At 42.7% G+C, this 14,766-nt stretch overlaps 2 protein-coding genes across 6 annotated transcripts in view; one reads left to right on the top strand and one right to left on the bottom strand.

The window, feature by feature from the left end:
* Positions 1 to 14,766, bottom strand: part of LAMB3 (laminin subunit beta 3) — a 164,743-nt gene that overhangs the window by 85,767 nt on the left and 64,210 nt on the right. The window lies entirely within an intron of this gene.
* The window catches only part of HSD11B1 (hydroxysteroid 11-beta dehydrogenase 1), a 33,038-nt gene continuing 24,998 nt past the window's right edge, over positions 6,727 to 14,766 (top strand). Inside the window, exons 1-4 of the mRNA XM_007163963.2 lie at positions 6,727 to 6,917; positions 7,660 to 7,790; positions 8,519 to 8,630; positions 8,761 to 8,952. Coding sequence (XP_007164025.1) covers positions 6,830 to 6,917; positions 7,660 to 7,790; positions 8,519 to 8,630; positions 8,761 to 8,952 — 523 coding nt within the window. The 5' untranslated portion in view covers positions 6,727 to 6,829. The remainder of the gene's footprint in view (positions 6,918 to 7,659; positions 7,791 to 8,518; positions 8,631 to 8,760; positions 8,953 to 14,766) is intronic.

The raw sequence follows: 14,766 nt of genomic DNA, 5'->3' as shown, positions 1-14,766 counted from the left end.
TCCACCTGCGTATGGGTTGGGGAGCCCAGGAACATGGCTCAGCAAAGCTCCAGAGCTGCAAGCTGCCAGAGGACGAGGCCAGGCCCAGCGTGGCACTGGGGGAGTGAAGTGTTGATGGAGGGAGGGGGGCTGGATTGATGAGCCCGAGGTGGGCAGGGGATCCAGAATTTTCAGCATAAGGCTGTGAGGGATGCAAAAGGCCAGTGAACAGGCAGAGTTCTGGGAAGGGATGAGGGTGCAGAGGCTTCACGTCTGGCAGTAAATGCCAGAAAAACAGATTCCAGCAGTAAATGTGTACGGCCCTCAAGGATGTGGTTCCTGCTTACTTCTCCTGGCTGACTTCACCCAACGTAAACCACCCCTTGAAATTCAGTGATCCTGCCATGTGGAATTGTTTGCAGTTTCCCAAACACTCCATTCTCTTCCACACCTCCTTCTATTTTCTCACACAGCTTCCTCTGCACGGAATGTTCTACAAAGCAACCCTCCTCTCTCTCCCACACACTTCTGGAACCCTAGCAATGCTCCCTCCTGCCCTTCTTCATTTGCCTGGAGTATTCCTGCTCTTGCCCCAATATGGACCAGGGCTGACCTCTCCTCTGAAGCCTGCCCTACTTGCCCATCCCCTACTTTGAAAGGGCTATTTCCTTCTTTACTCCCCACTGTAGACTTCCATCACAGCACTGACAATACTTTACACATTTCGTTTATTGCCATGTCTAGCGCCTTCTAGGACTTGGAAGGCATTTGTTTTTTCATAGGTCATAGGATCTGATCGGTAGTACAACCTAAATAAATGAAGTCACTCAGCCAACACGTGGCATGTACTCTTTTCCTCCTTTGCTACTTATAGCCCTTTGGGAGCTGTCTGTGGCCGGGCAGCTGGATTCCATTGCGGGGAAGGTACACAAGGTGTTCTTGCCTCTGCTATCAGTAGCCACGGTCAAGGATGCTTTGTCCACACCTCAGGTACAATTTCCCAGCGTTCCCAAAGTTCTGTGCCAATTCCAGGGTTGCCAGATAAAACTCAGGGCACCCAGTTAAATCTGAATTGCAGATAAACAATGAATAATGTTTTAGTATTCGTATAATCCCATGCAGTAGTTGAGGTTATATAAATCCTCAAAAAGCATTTGTTGTTTATCTGCAATTCAAATTTAACTGGGTGTCCTGTCTTTCTATTTGCTGAATGTGGCAACCCTACTTCGCCCCAAAGGGAAGTGGCCTCCCTCTAATGCTGTAGTCACTGGCACCCTAAGAATCCCACCTGGCGGAGGCTGCTATGCCAACCTGATGTGCTTCCTGAAAGCTGGGCTGAACAACCAAGAAAAAGCACTGGGTGGCCGAAGCCATGTGGTGGCTTTGCCAGAGTCAGTCCTCTCCTCCCTGGTGCTGCTCCTGTTTCACCAACCAGCAATGCCACACAAAGACTTGGAGCCCTGGTGCTGCTCCTGTTTCACCAAACTTTCTGGGGAGTAACTTTACAGTTACTGTGCATGGCTACTCGGAGCTCCAGGGCAAGTTCATGTGCCATAGACCAGAGGAAAATCTTGAAAAACTGCACGCAAGTACATATTTAGAATTGCCTCTGCCCTACCCACACTGAGGGGGCAGGGATCGCGCCAAACTCTGGGCCTCATTAGGGTACTTGCTCTTTCCCAGGAGGCTCTCGGCTCTCCCAGGCAAACAGATTCCAGGTAGTCTGCCTCACCAGTCCCGCTGCCACGGACTACACGTGACTGGTAGGGACAGGACGGCAGACACAGGGCAGGTTATCCCGTCTCTAGTTCATTTTCCTGCATCTGAGCTTCCATTAGTTGGAAAAAATGAGTAAATCTGTGCATTAGGAGTAGGGTCCTACAGAAGGGTTGACAAATAGAACTTCCCCTCTTGTTAGGTATACAGGGGAGGGAGAAGAAGGGGATGGGGTAGGGGAGGCAGGGAATCCATGTTACTAGACAAAATGACATAAAATGATAGTTGTGTCGACAAAAAATGAATCAGTTGATCTAAGAAAGAAAAGGAAAATTTTATTTGAGTCAAATTTGAGGATTACAACCCAGGAAGAGCATCTCAGAAAGTTCTGAGAATTGTTCTGCCCGTTAGAAGTCAAGCCACAGTTATATAAGTTTTTTGAGACAGAGGGCTGTATTATCGACGTATAATGACGGATTATTGACAATTTACATAATCCACATCTAAGCACCATGAAGGACTGTTATCTTTTTTTTTTTTTTTTTAACTTTGGGTTTATTTATTTATTTATTTATGGCTATGTTGGGTCTTCGTTTCTGTGTGAGGGCTTTCTCTAGTTGCGGCAAGTGGGGGCCACTCTTCATCGCAGTGCGCGGGCCTCTCATCATCGCGGCCTCTCTTGTTGCGGAGCACAGGCTCCAGACGCGCAGGCTCAGTAGTTGTGGCTCACGGGCCTAGTTGCTCCACGGCATGTGGGATCCTCCCAGACCAGGGCTCGAACTCATGTCCCCTGCATTGGCAGGCAGATTCTCAACCACTGCGCCACCAGGGAAGCCCCAAAGGACTGTTATATTGAAGGAATTGTCTTATTGATGCTAGGAGAACATCGCTCTTATGGTTGAGCAGGTATTTCTGTCGATGTGGAAGGTTTGGGCCATGCATAATACAGATATACAATGCACAGTGGGAGGAGAAAGGAGGCCGAAGGGCAGAGAAGATTTTTTGTTTAAATTTTTCTTGTCTTGCCATAGAATGAATTTCATGAATTTCATTTTACAGCTGTTTCCATGGCTAGAAACAGATTTTGGCAGCCATGGCACAGACTGAGGAGTTCTTTAAAAAAAATCGGACCAGAGGAACTGGATTGGGGTGGGGAACAGGGTGGGAGGATTGAGGAAAGGGGAGAATTTTATGCGTTCTAACATTATGCTAAGCTCCTTTCCTGTCTCAACCTGTTGGTGCTATTTTCCCAGAGAAGGCAGAACCTCGGAACAGAGAGGGTTCACCCACCTTTTACTCCAAAGTCTGCCCGCTGTTACACTGGCAGGATTAGTTTTCACAAGGAAGAGACCGCTTTCCTAACAAAGCTACCAAACAGTCCCAGAAGGCACTCCAGATGCTGCTGCCTCAGAAATGACAGGTGCTCCTTGCATGATCTACATTTTATGCCAAATGCACAGGAATTCCCCTGTGGCTGCTCCCCCCCACGAGTCTGCCACTTCCTGTGAGTCCTCCCAGATCTGGCCCGGCCCTCCGAGGCCCTTTCTCATTCAACGACCCCCGCACATCTTCTCACCGTCTCGCTTTTCTTGACCCCGTTTATTTAGGTGGGGCTGATCAAGTCGGAGAGAATTCCTGGCTTGGCTCAGCCATGCACGTCCAGCTGAGAGTGACCCATGCTACGTGGGTTTTTGAAAATGACCAGGTCATGTTGAGGGCATTTCACTGAAACCCTGCTCGGAAATGTAGGTGGTCAATGCCTTACAAAGAAGGAGCCGTGTGAAGGAATGAACAGCTCAGTTCGTTGCTATGGCAGTGAAAGAAACTTTACTTGATTGGTGAAAATTTGTCCAAACAAATGCTAGGTGAAGTGTTCATATTTCCTTTGTCTTTTTTTCTTTGGTTTTTTTTTTCAATTTGTTGAGCACCACCAGAAGAGGATTAGGGGGCGGGGGTTGATCAGCTCTGGCCAGAATGCTAAATCTCAGTGACTTCCCCGGATTAAATCAGGCTCCAGAAAGACAGCAATTTTCTCATCACTGCAGTGCCTCGGAAACACTAAAACAGCAAAAGTTCACTGAATGCCTATTTTGGAGCAAAGCTAGAGGGAGATGGAGAGAGATAAAGATGAAAAAGACATAGTCCGTGTCCGAGTCGACAAGCTAATGAGAGAACCAGGCATGTAACTATAGACATACAGTGGATCCATGTGTATTACATAATGTGGTCCAAGTGTGGTCCCCTGGGTCCCTGAGACCCTCTTGGGAGTTTGAAAAGCCAAAACTGCTTTCATAATCATACTAAAACATTATTTGTCCTTTTTCCTTCTCCTTCTCTCATGAGTTTCCCCAGCCTACAGGATGTGTAATAATACAAAGCTTAATACATGGATGCTTATGTATTCTTGAGTTAAAAAAGAAATTCTCAGTCAATTTCTAATACATCCATGTCAATAGGTAAAACCACATATGCAAAAATTCCTTGAGATCCTCGATGATTTTTAAGATTGTTAAAGGGATCCTGAGACCAAAACTTCTGAGAACCTCTAAGATTGAATGTCATCAACCATTACGCAGTGCCCTCATTCTCATTGATGCATTTTGTTGATTAAAAATTATGTCATCAGGGACTTCCCTGGTGGTCCAGTGTTTAAGACTCCGCACTTCCACCGCAGGGTGCACCGATTCGGGTTCGATCCCTAGTCGGGGAACTAAGATCCCTCATGCCATGCAGCCAAAAAAAAAATATATAAAAAAAATTATTTCGGGCTTCCCTGGTGGTGCAGTGGTTGAGAATCTGCTTGCCAATGCAGGGAACACGGGTTCGAGCCCTGGTCTGGGAAGATTCCACATGCCGCGGAGCAACTAGGCCCGTGAGCCACAACTACTGAGCCTGCGCGTCTGGAGCCTGTGCTCCGCAACAAGAGAGGCCGCGATAGTGAGAGGCCCGCGCATCGCGATGAAGAGTGGCCCCCTGCTTGCCGCAACTAGAGAAAGCCCTCGCACAGAAACAAAGACCCAACATGGCCAAAAATTTTTAAAAAATAATAAATTAATTAAAAAAAAAACAGACTGCTAGTCAGAGTATATTTTTTTTAAAAAAATTATTTCATCAAAGTCCATGAAAATTATTTTCTTTGATGCTCTCTGTATACCCCTATTTTCCAACATGATGGCTCTTTGGCCATCTAACTATTAATCTGTTTGCAGGTTTTTTTATGTGTCTGCATTTAAATGTGTCTTTGGGGGCAGCACAACATTGGACTTCATTTTTTAATTCAGCCAACAATGAGCAATAGTTGTGTTTGTTTTATGTTCTGTCACCTACAGTTCCTCCTGCTCATTGTTATTTTTGCTTTCTTTAAATTTATATTTTCTGTAGTGCACTTTAAAATTCTTCTTTTGTGTGTGTCAGGCAATAAACTTCCCTAATCTGTTCATCTTTCTATCATTTTAGCATCATCAGATTTGAAAGTCATTTTTCATTGTTTCCTATATTTTTGCTATTAATAGTATAGTATTAAGAAAATAAAACTTAAATTCCTTTTCCTGTAGAGATGAAAATGGAGTCTAGTGTATAACATATCTTAGTGGCATAAAGTCCTTTATAAAACTTGTAGTTCTGACACTATGTAATGTAATTTTCCACTTGATTTTTAAAAAGCATGTTTTCTATTTTGTCCTCCATGAACCTTGAGCTCTATCTAGCCCTCAACTGTTCTCAAATCTGCATTGTTTTCTGGAAGTGAACTTCACAGCTGTGGGCCTTTGTTGACAAATTATTTCATCTCCTCTGGGTCTTAACTTATCTTCCCTTGCTCTGAAGTAAAAATTCAGTGAGTGTTTCCAGATACTGTACTTAGGGTCATAATTCAATTTCTCTTAATCTTGTGTGAATTCTCCAACCCCCGCCCTCAACCCACATTCCTCCTCCAAAGCACAGGTACCTATTCTTATTGCTATATTTAAATGATTTTCTTGGCTACACTGGTAACTTGCAGAATTCTGGATTTGCTCTGTGATAGGATAATGTGTATGGTTTGGTTAGTTGTTTTTAAGTTGAAAAACTTAACAATACTATATCTTAAATTCTTTCTTTGAAGATTGATCCTTAATGAATTCTTGCTACAGACATACCAAGGTGGTTATTTCTATATTTCTGTGATAAATTCTAAATTAGTAGGGGTTTCTCCCCCCTGGTCCTTTTACTGTTACTGGATCAATTTTTAGCTGGATGTGGGCTTTTCAGGCTAACTTTGCTTCAACGATGCTCATTCTTTTTTCTTCTACATCAGATCCCCTCTTCCTACCATCCTCTTCACGTTCTTGGTCCTCTGTCGCATTTATAAGACCTACTTTAACAGCTTAATGCCTTTTTTTCTTGGCACTCATTATTTCTTCTTTATTTGCTGTTAAAGTAATAAGTGTACATTCCATTGCACTTGCCTGAGAGTCTTGACCGGTCATGGGTTTCCCGCCATCTGGGTTCTGGCTGGCTTGCATTCCCCTTTGATGTTGTAATATTGTTCATTGAACTTAAGTGTGGGATTTATAAGGCTTCTTTGCTTTTTTTTTCCTCCAAAATGTGCACTTCTTTTTTTTTAAACTAAGCTTATTTTTCTGTTTTGTGCTGTTGTTTTTAATTGCTTCTGACTAGGAGGTGGGGCTGAGAATGAGACTTGCTTGACTTTGGCTCTCTTTGCTATTACTCACACTTCCCCAGAAGCCCCGTGCACACTTTCTCTCTGCCTTTGATATATCACTTTTGAAAGTCCGTTGATTCCTGGAGTAAATGGCATTAAGAGGAAGACGGGCTCAGGGTAGGGATGCTCAGGAATCCAGTCCTGTACAATCATGAGCTTGGCCATCTGGAAGTCTCTTCTTGCTCAATGAAATGGAGTAAACATTGTCCATTATGAAATCCACCACACAGGCTGCCAGGGACAAATGGGATCCCACCCAAAGCCAATCGCTGCTCTGACAGGGAAATTGGCTAGGACTGCCTGAGACTAAACCAGCCTCCCCCATCCCTGATGTCACAATTCAGAGGCCGCTGCCTGCCTAGGAAGTTGTAGAAAGCTCTGTAGGTTCTCTCTGTGTGTCCTACAGGGCTCCTCGGGCCAGGTCCCTGTCTGATGGCTTTTATGAAAAAATATCTCCTCCCCATTCTGGGGATCTTCTTGGCCTACTACTACTATTCTGCGAAGGAGGAATTCAGACCAGGTAAGTACCAATGTGTCTAATTTTGGAGGAATAGATTTAAAAACCCAGGGATGGCTAGAGTGTTTCTGAGGAGAAAAAGGAGTTCTTGATCCCCAAAGTTGCTGGACAAGAGGGGACCCTGAGGTGAGACTGTGTTTCTACGTCTTCCAGCCACAGGCTGGGTAATAGGGGTGTAGGGAGGGGTAATCATGGGGTAAAAGATTACCAAATAGTCCATGTTTTATTTGGCATCTTTGATCAAAAGCAGTTTCAGATCTCTTACCAAAAAAATGAGGGTAATTCCAAAATTCACAACTTAGCCAGATAATTGGGCTCTGTGGAGAGATGGATAAGTGGGAAACAAGAAAGAATTCTGGAGTTGATGACTAAATAGAAGTGAGAGAAAATATCTGGAATTTCTCTGAGCACATGTGTTTTGATGACTCTTTGAATTTTATTTCAATTGAGCAACTGGATGAATCCAGAAATGTCTGGAACTCCAGTGTTCTAGCTGAATCTCTTTCCATAGGGGTTTTCAAAAAAGGACAGCAGGAAGGCTTGGTTTTGAGCAACCAAAGCAAACTCCCATTTCAGAGAATGTTTACGGAAGAGTTGATCTGTTCCTTCATTGGTTTATGCAATTTGAGATGAGTTGATCTGGGCTCATAACCTTTAGACACTGCAATAAGGCTGTCCACCTCTAAAGTGGGAGGAGGAATGTTGCTTCCAACTACGGTCCTCATTTTCTTTTGGGGTTTCCCAGAGATGCTTCGAGGAAAAAGAGTGATTGTCACAGGGGCCAGCAAGGGGATTGGAAGAGAGATGGCCTATCATCTGGCGAGAATGGGAGCCCATGTGGTAGTGACAGCGAGGTCAGAAGAAGCTCTAAAGAAGGTGAGAGTCCTGTGCCCACAGCCATAGGTACCCTCACGTGCCCAGATGTATTCCTATGTATGCTCACATATACATGCCAACACACAGAACTGGCACACTCAGACATAGATGCATATACGCACACACACACGGAGGATTCAAACACCCAAACATCCACAGGGATATAAAAATATGCATTTAAGTATTCATTCTCATGCATACATATCTAGACACAAAGTTCTTGGACTCTATCTCTATCTATGAGATAGACATGCCTATTCACACACATTGACACATGGAGTCACAGACATACATATATGTGCTCAGATACCAACATTCCAGTACCTACTCATGAATTCATACTCTGGTACCCATGCAGACACACGCTCTCTTATATACTCAGACTCACAAACCCAAGGATACACAAATAAATATTCACAAACCTAGGGCTACCCACACAGGAACTAGCATCCCTACCAATAATGTGTTCAGAGACATCTGTTTACAGAAACTCATGAGCACAGACTTAAACTCCAGCACAGTGATTTATCCATTTATACCCTATCTTGTTCCAGACAGTACTTCAAACAGGGGACTAATATTGTGTCAGTTGCATTTAACAACACACACACACACCCCTACCAAAACAGGGCTGTGAGCAACCTCTCATTTAAACCCCCATTATGTCAGAGACTGCCCCCCAAAAGTCTGCAGCCAAGATTGACACCATGGCCGCTGTGCCTCTGCAGGTGGTATCCCACTGCCTGGAGCTCGGTGCATCCTCGGCGCACTACGTTGCTGGCACCATGGAGAACATGACCTTCGCAGAGGAATTTGTTGCCAAAGCTGGAAAACTCATGGGTGAGACAGCTTCTCCTCTCTCCTCTTCTGGACTTTGCCCTAGGGATCACCAGGGAGCTTTTGAGACAGGGAGGAGGGGGAGAAGGTATCAACCTCAGATGGCTTCTCTCAACACAGCCATCTCTTACAGGGGGACTAGACATGCTCATTCTCAACCACATCACCAACACCAACAATCCTATGACTGTATTTATTGATGACATTGACCAAGTGCGCAAAAACATGGAGGTCAACTTCCTGAGTTATGTGGTCCTGAGCGGGGCTGCCATGCCCATGCTGAAGCAGAGCAATGGGAGCATTGTGGTTGTCTCCTCAATAGCTGGTGAGTGGGGCAGGGGCCAGTGTGGAAGGCGGGAGTGGCAGAAGTACCGGGGATGGTGTTGGGGGCTCTGCAGTGAACATGCATTTTATCAGTTTCCATCCTGAAAAGTAACACAATAGAAACTGGAAGTTGAAATGCTCACAGTGATATTAAAGAAAAGCTGATTAACAGCTTGCCCATAGGCGTGGACAGGCAGATGTACGAATAAGAGCCTTGGGTATGGAAACTCACCGAGAAGCATGCATGCTGAGTAAAAGACAGTGTTAGGAACAAGTGAGACCATAAAAATGAGGGCTTGCTCAGGGGGGATCGACTGCAAGATTCCTGGAAGTAGCGGAGGAAGAGCAGCAGTTCAGAGTGCTTCCCTGAACTCGCCTGGTTGTTTGTGATCAACAAATGGGAGTCCAAAGGGTCATCGAGAGGCTGCTGGAGGGACAGCCTGTCCTGAGTTTCAGGGAGAGACCTGGTCATCATAGATAAACAAGATTTTGCTTCTTCCATGACAAAGAGCTGTAGCTTGGTAATGTTAGTTGATACAAAGGTAGAACTGAGAGGTGAAATGTTTTAACAACATACAGTTGTCTGATAAGTGGGTTGAGCCAAGGCAAAATGAAATGAACAACAAACACACCATATTACAACAGACCTGCCTATATTGGGGTGTTCTCCAAAATCTGAACTTGCTACATCAAAAGTCCATTTTAATCCACCAACAGGGTAGGAAGAGAGTGTGTACAGAGAAATATTCATAAAGAGAACTCTGCGTGATCAAGAGAAGTCCCCTATGCTTTGGATGGTGACAGCATTCGAAGTTATCACCAGTGAAAAGCCAGAGAGTTTCCAGCTTGGGGGATTCCTAGGCCCATTTCATTATGGGTCCAGTAGAGAAGTTCCACACGTATTTGTCGATTAGTCAGTTAGAAGGATGTGCATGGAAGATGCAAACACCAGGATCAAAATTAGCCATCTACATGTGTTTCCTAGCAATGTAAAAGCAAATAACCTAGAAGACTTTGTAATTTCTTAAGTACTTCACAAACATTGGTTATTACTGTAACTCAGAACACCATCTATGTTTTAAAGAGTTCTACTTCCACGACGGGAAAGGCCTGCATAGTGATCAGCGATCGGATAAAAGGGCAGTGTGTCTGTTCTACCCGCCAAACAGGGTGATTGATATGCATCCCTGTGCTTCCTGGACAACACAGACTCCCCCACGCCTCCCCAGACACAGCCTCTCTCTGGGCTGAAAGGAAGGGAGAGCTTCTGGATGCATACTGAGTGAGAGGGTGCTGGGCACATCCCCAAACCATCCTAGGGCATTGGCCAAAACCCTCACATCAGTCATGGTGCAGGTGGCTTTAATGATCTCAGTTGAATAAGTAATATATCCACTCTAGGCAAAGGGGGTTTTACAGCCTTACAACATTACAGCCTAAACGTCCTCAGAAGGAACAGAGTTACTATAGAAATCCAAGGGTGTGATGAAATTCGGATAACCTGTTTCTACACATCTTCTCCACCTACCAAATGTCACCTCATAATTTCTATGGACTCTGGGAGGTAGAAATCTAGCTGGACTACTAACCTTCGTGTCTGTTGTTTGTATAGCCAAAAGTTCAGCCTTTTTGCTTTGAAGCATGTCTGTGAATTGGCAAAGTACAAACACTTTGCTTTCTCTCCCTAACTGAAGAATTTCTCTGCTCTAGGCTCTATTCTTTTTTAAATTGAAGCATAGTTGATTTACATAAGCTATGTTCTTTCAGACAGTCAGCAAATATGTTCCTTAATCCTTCCTCCGTAAAATCTGAATTCCACAAACATGGGATGCTAAACCGCAGATTGATCCTAAGGTCAGCCAAAGAGTATTGGGATGGCTTTTTAATAATTCTTTCCAGGGACCGCATTAAGTGGTTTATTGAATTGCAGTAATCAGCAATTGTTTTTATCCCCAGTGCATTTCTAGGTATTGTGTTACATGGAAATCCCATACTTTTAATACGTTCTTTAAAGCCTCAGCTATTTCTTTAGCATCATCAAAGACAGTATGGCTGCCTCTGGGAATTTCCTTACGGTCCACATCCATCCACCACTCAACACTGTTTCTGGCACCTACTGCTCAACTTTCTATGTATATGTTACATCAATTAGTCTCCCCTCCTTCCTCCACATGCTAGTTTGGATATATTTTGAGCTACTATCACAAAAACCTAAATTTACAATGGCTTAAACAAATAGAAATTAATTTTTCTCTCATGAAACAGCCTGGGGTAAGCAGTTTAGAGCTGCAATGGGAGTTCTGCCCCATGAATCGTCTAGGAACCTTCTATCACAAAACCACCATCCCTGGGTGTTATCCTCACCCGTATGTCCAAGGTGGCTCATTATCATGTCAGAATTCTAACTAGAGAAAATGGAGAAAGAAGAATACAACTTGAATGTCATATACTTCTGCTACAGCTCATTGCAGTTGTGGACTTTATTCAAGGTGAACGTGTGTCCAGCTGAAAATCAGGGATTCTATTTCTATAAAAGACACTGATGTTGACAATTAACAGTCGCCCCCATATCACCCATGCATATAAGACCAGAGGCAGTATTCCCTCTAGGCCACCCCCACATGTGTACCTCACACCATACACACACATCCCAGACCCAATCTCTCTCACATTCAAGGTCCATCACGAAAGCAAAACCCCTTGCACTGATGCAGGGGACAGTGGGGCAGGAGAAAGAATGGGAAGAAAATACCTAGATGGTATTTGTGAAACAAACTGAGACAGAGAGATGAATACTCCAATTTGCCTGGAAAAAAAATCACTGGATTGGGCAGAGAACATTTGACAACATCTGGAAAAAGTTTATTTGCCATGAGTCAAAAAGGTTGCCTTAGGTTCAATTTTAGAAAAGGAAAAGTCATTCCATTTTTGAATTCCCTGGTTCTGTGAACCCCATAACTATGGTAGTTACACACATGACAGCTGGACCAAGCATCTAATACTGCTTCTCTGCCCCTTCTTTACTCCCCCTCAGGGGGATCAGGGACAAACCTGTCACCCCCACCAACAGCCCCACCTTTTTTCCTCTAAGGATCCATTTAACCTCACCTCCTTTGAAGACTTTTTCAGTCCTCACCAGATTCATTTAAACGTTTCCTCTTACCTACTACATTTTCCTAAGTTACCTTAGAAACCCTACTTCCTCTCTACTTCTCTTTTTCGGCTTCATTGGTGATACAAATACTAGCAACAACAATTATAGTACAAATGCCAACCACACTGGGCTGGTACATGTGTAAGGATGGTGATTCGTCTGTATCAAGAAAAATCCAAGTCCTATTTTGAAGTGAAGCTAGACATAATAAAACACTGGGTTTCTTTAAATATTCAAAGTGAAAAACACATCAAAAGGAGTAAAAGAGCCTTGCCGATAACCTCTAAATGCTCAGACCTCTCTTTGGAAGCTCCATTAAATGTCTCCAGTTACCTATTCATTTTTCTCCAAGTAAATCTTCTTTTAAAAAGATCAACTTTATATACATATATATAATATATATATATTCATAGTTTATAGTTTATAAATTATAGTTTATATTTATATATATATTTATATATAGTTTATATATATATAAACTTCATATATACTTTATATATATATAAAGTATATATAAGTATATATAAACTTTATATATACTATATATAAATATATAAATATATAAATATATATAAATATATAAATATATAAATATATATATATATATATATATATATATATATATATATATATATAGTTTAAGTCTTATTCAAATGTATTCCTTTCCTGGTTTACTCATTCCCAGCATTGTTTCATACTATTTTTTATACAAATGTGTAGTATTTCAGGCTCATTATAAGCTGACTAGCCAGAGGCAAATACCTTGTAAGCCAATGCTTTTGTGGGAAAACTCAAACCAATGCATGAAGTCACTTGTTGGACCTTAAACTGTTTGTCGGTTGAGGGTTGGCTGTGCAGTCCAAACCTATTTCAAGAATTCTACATTACAAAGAGGAAAAAAGAAACAGATTTCTCAACTACACAGATCAACTAACAGGATTTGGAATATGCAAACTGCTGCTCTGCATAAAGACAAGAATGTACAGGTGGGGCTTCCCTGGTGGCACAGTGGTTGAGAATCTGCCTGCCAATGCAGGGGACACGGGTTCGAGCCCTGGTCTGGGAGGATCCCACATGCCGTGGAGCAACTAGGCCCGTGAGCCACAACTACTGAGCCTGCGCGTCTGGAACCTGTGCTCCGCAACAAGAGAGGCCGCGATAGGGAAAGGCCCGCACACCGCGACGAAGAGTGGCCCCCGCTCGCCACAACTAGAGAAAGCCCTCGCACAGAAACGAAGACCCAACACAGCCAAAAATTAATTAATTAATTAATTAATTAATTAAATTTAAAAAAAAAGTCAAGAAGTGCTAGAGCAGGTCTCTGGGTCCTGCTAACAGAGTCACAGATTTAAAAAAAAAGAATGTACAGGTGTTAATCTCATCCCCCACCTACACCTCTGGCACCCACTTTTTCCTAAAAGATAGACCAATGCTTAGTGTATGGAAATAACTTGAGTTGGGGGGAGAGGGTGGCAACCAAGGTCTAGGATGCCAAGGAGACTAAGAAATATAGTAGAATGGGGTAGTTTATCCCTCACCCAATTGTCCTAATATTTCTAAGAAAGATGAATCTTTACCCTTAAACCTGATTACCTCAGAAATAATTTTCAGGGACCACAATTTCCAAGGTAAGTGGAAGTGTATGCTTGTGGATACAGGTATTTACGTGATGGGGGAGTGCTGCAGATTTGGACTGTGTGGAGGGGCATGGGGAGAAACACAGGGAGGTGAGGCATGTGTGTGTATAGATTTGGATTGAGATTACTATGTTTTGGTACATTCATTAATGGATGTTAATATATGTATTGCTGTATAAAAACACTCATTGCTATGGGAAAATATTTGTAATAGAAAAATCACGCTACAAAACAGTGTGCTATACTTTTATAAACAAAATATTTATGTATATAAAAAAAACTGGAAGGCAACTGGAGTTAAATGTATATTGGGTGATGGAATTATACAAATTCTCCTTTCTTAAAAATATTTTCCAAGTTGTCTGTACTAAGTATGTAATTAGAAACAAATCTAATAAAAAATGTTAAAACATAAAAAAAAAAAGGAGATCAGAGTAAGAATCAACAGCCTGGACATAAAAATTTCAGGAGTCGTTGTTACCTAAATTCAAGAGACTGGGCTCAGGCAGAATCTGGAGGATTGAAACAACTTGATGCACTTGACATTGGAGTTCAGTGTTGTATCTGCCCCCCAGGAGGGGTGACTGGAGATTTTAAAGGGGAAGAGAAGACTCCTTGCTGATGACAGTGACAATTTAGTGCAGGTTGAGAACACTGTAATGCTATCCATGTGACCATTACTCTGTTTACTCCCTTGAAAGGGGTGGGTGGGAAGAGCTTAAGTAGTCATGGCTCCTTAACCCTGCTCGACCATTATTTTTGTTCAAGTACTTTTCTTGACAAAAATATCAGGGTTCTACCATCATCCATGCCTTTACGTTCACTCACCAAGGAGTTTCAAAAGGCTTACAAAAAATACACTCTGTTTGGAAACACCCAAATAAAAAACTAGGTCTTAAGAAAAGAATATAAAAACACCAAAATTAAACTCAACATAGAAGCTGTGCTTAAGTTTCTAATTTGGCTCTTGAGTTTCTTAACAAAAAGGAAAAAAAAGAAAAAAAATAGTATCAGTATATAGACA

Source organism: Balaenoptera acutorostrata, chromosome 1 (genome assembly GCF_949987535.1).
Source record: "Balaenoptera acutorostrata chromosome 1, mBalAcu1.1, whole genome shotgun sequence".
NCBI lineage: Eukaryota > Metazoa > Chordata > Mammalia > Artiodactyla > Balaenopteridae > Balaenoptera > Balaenoptera acutorostrata.
The sequence above is the reverse complement of the archived record's forward strand: the minus strand, read 5'-3'. Positions and strand labels throughout refer to the sequence as shown.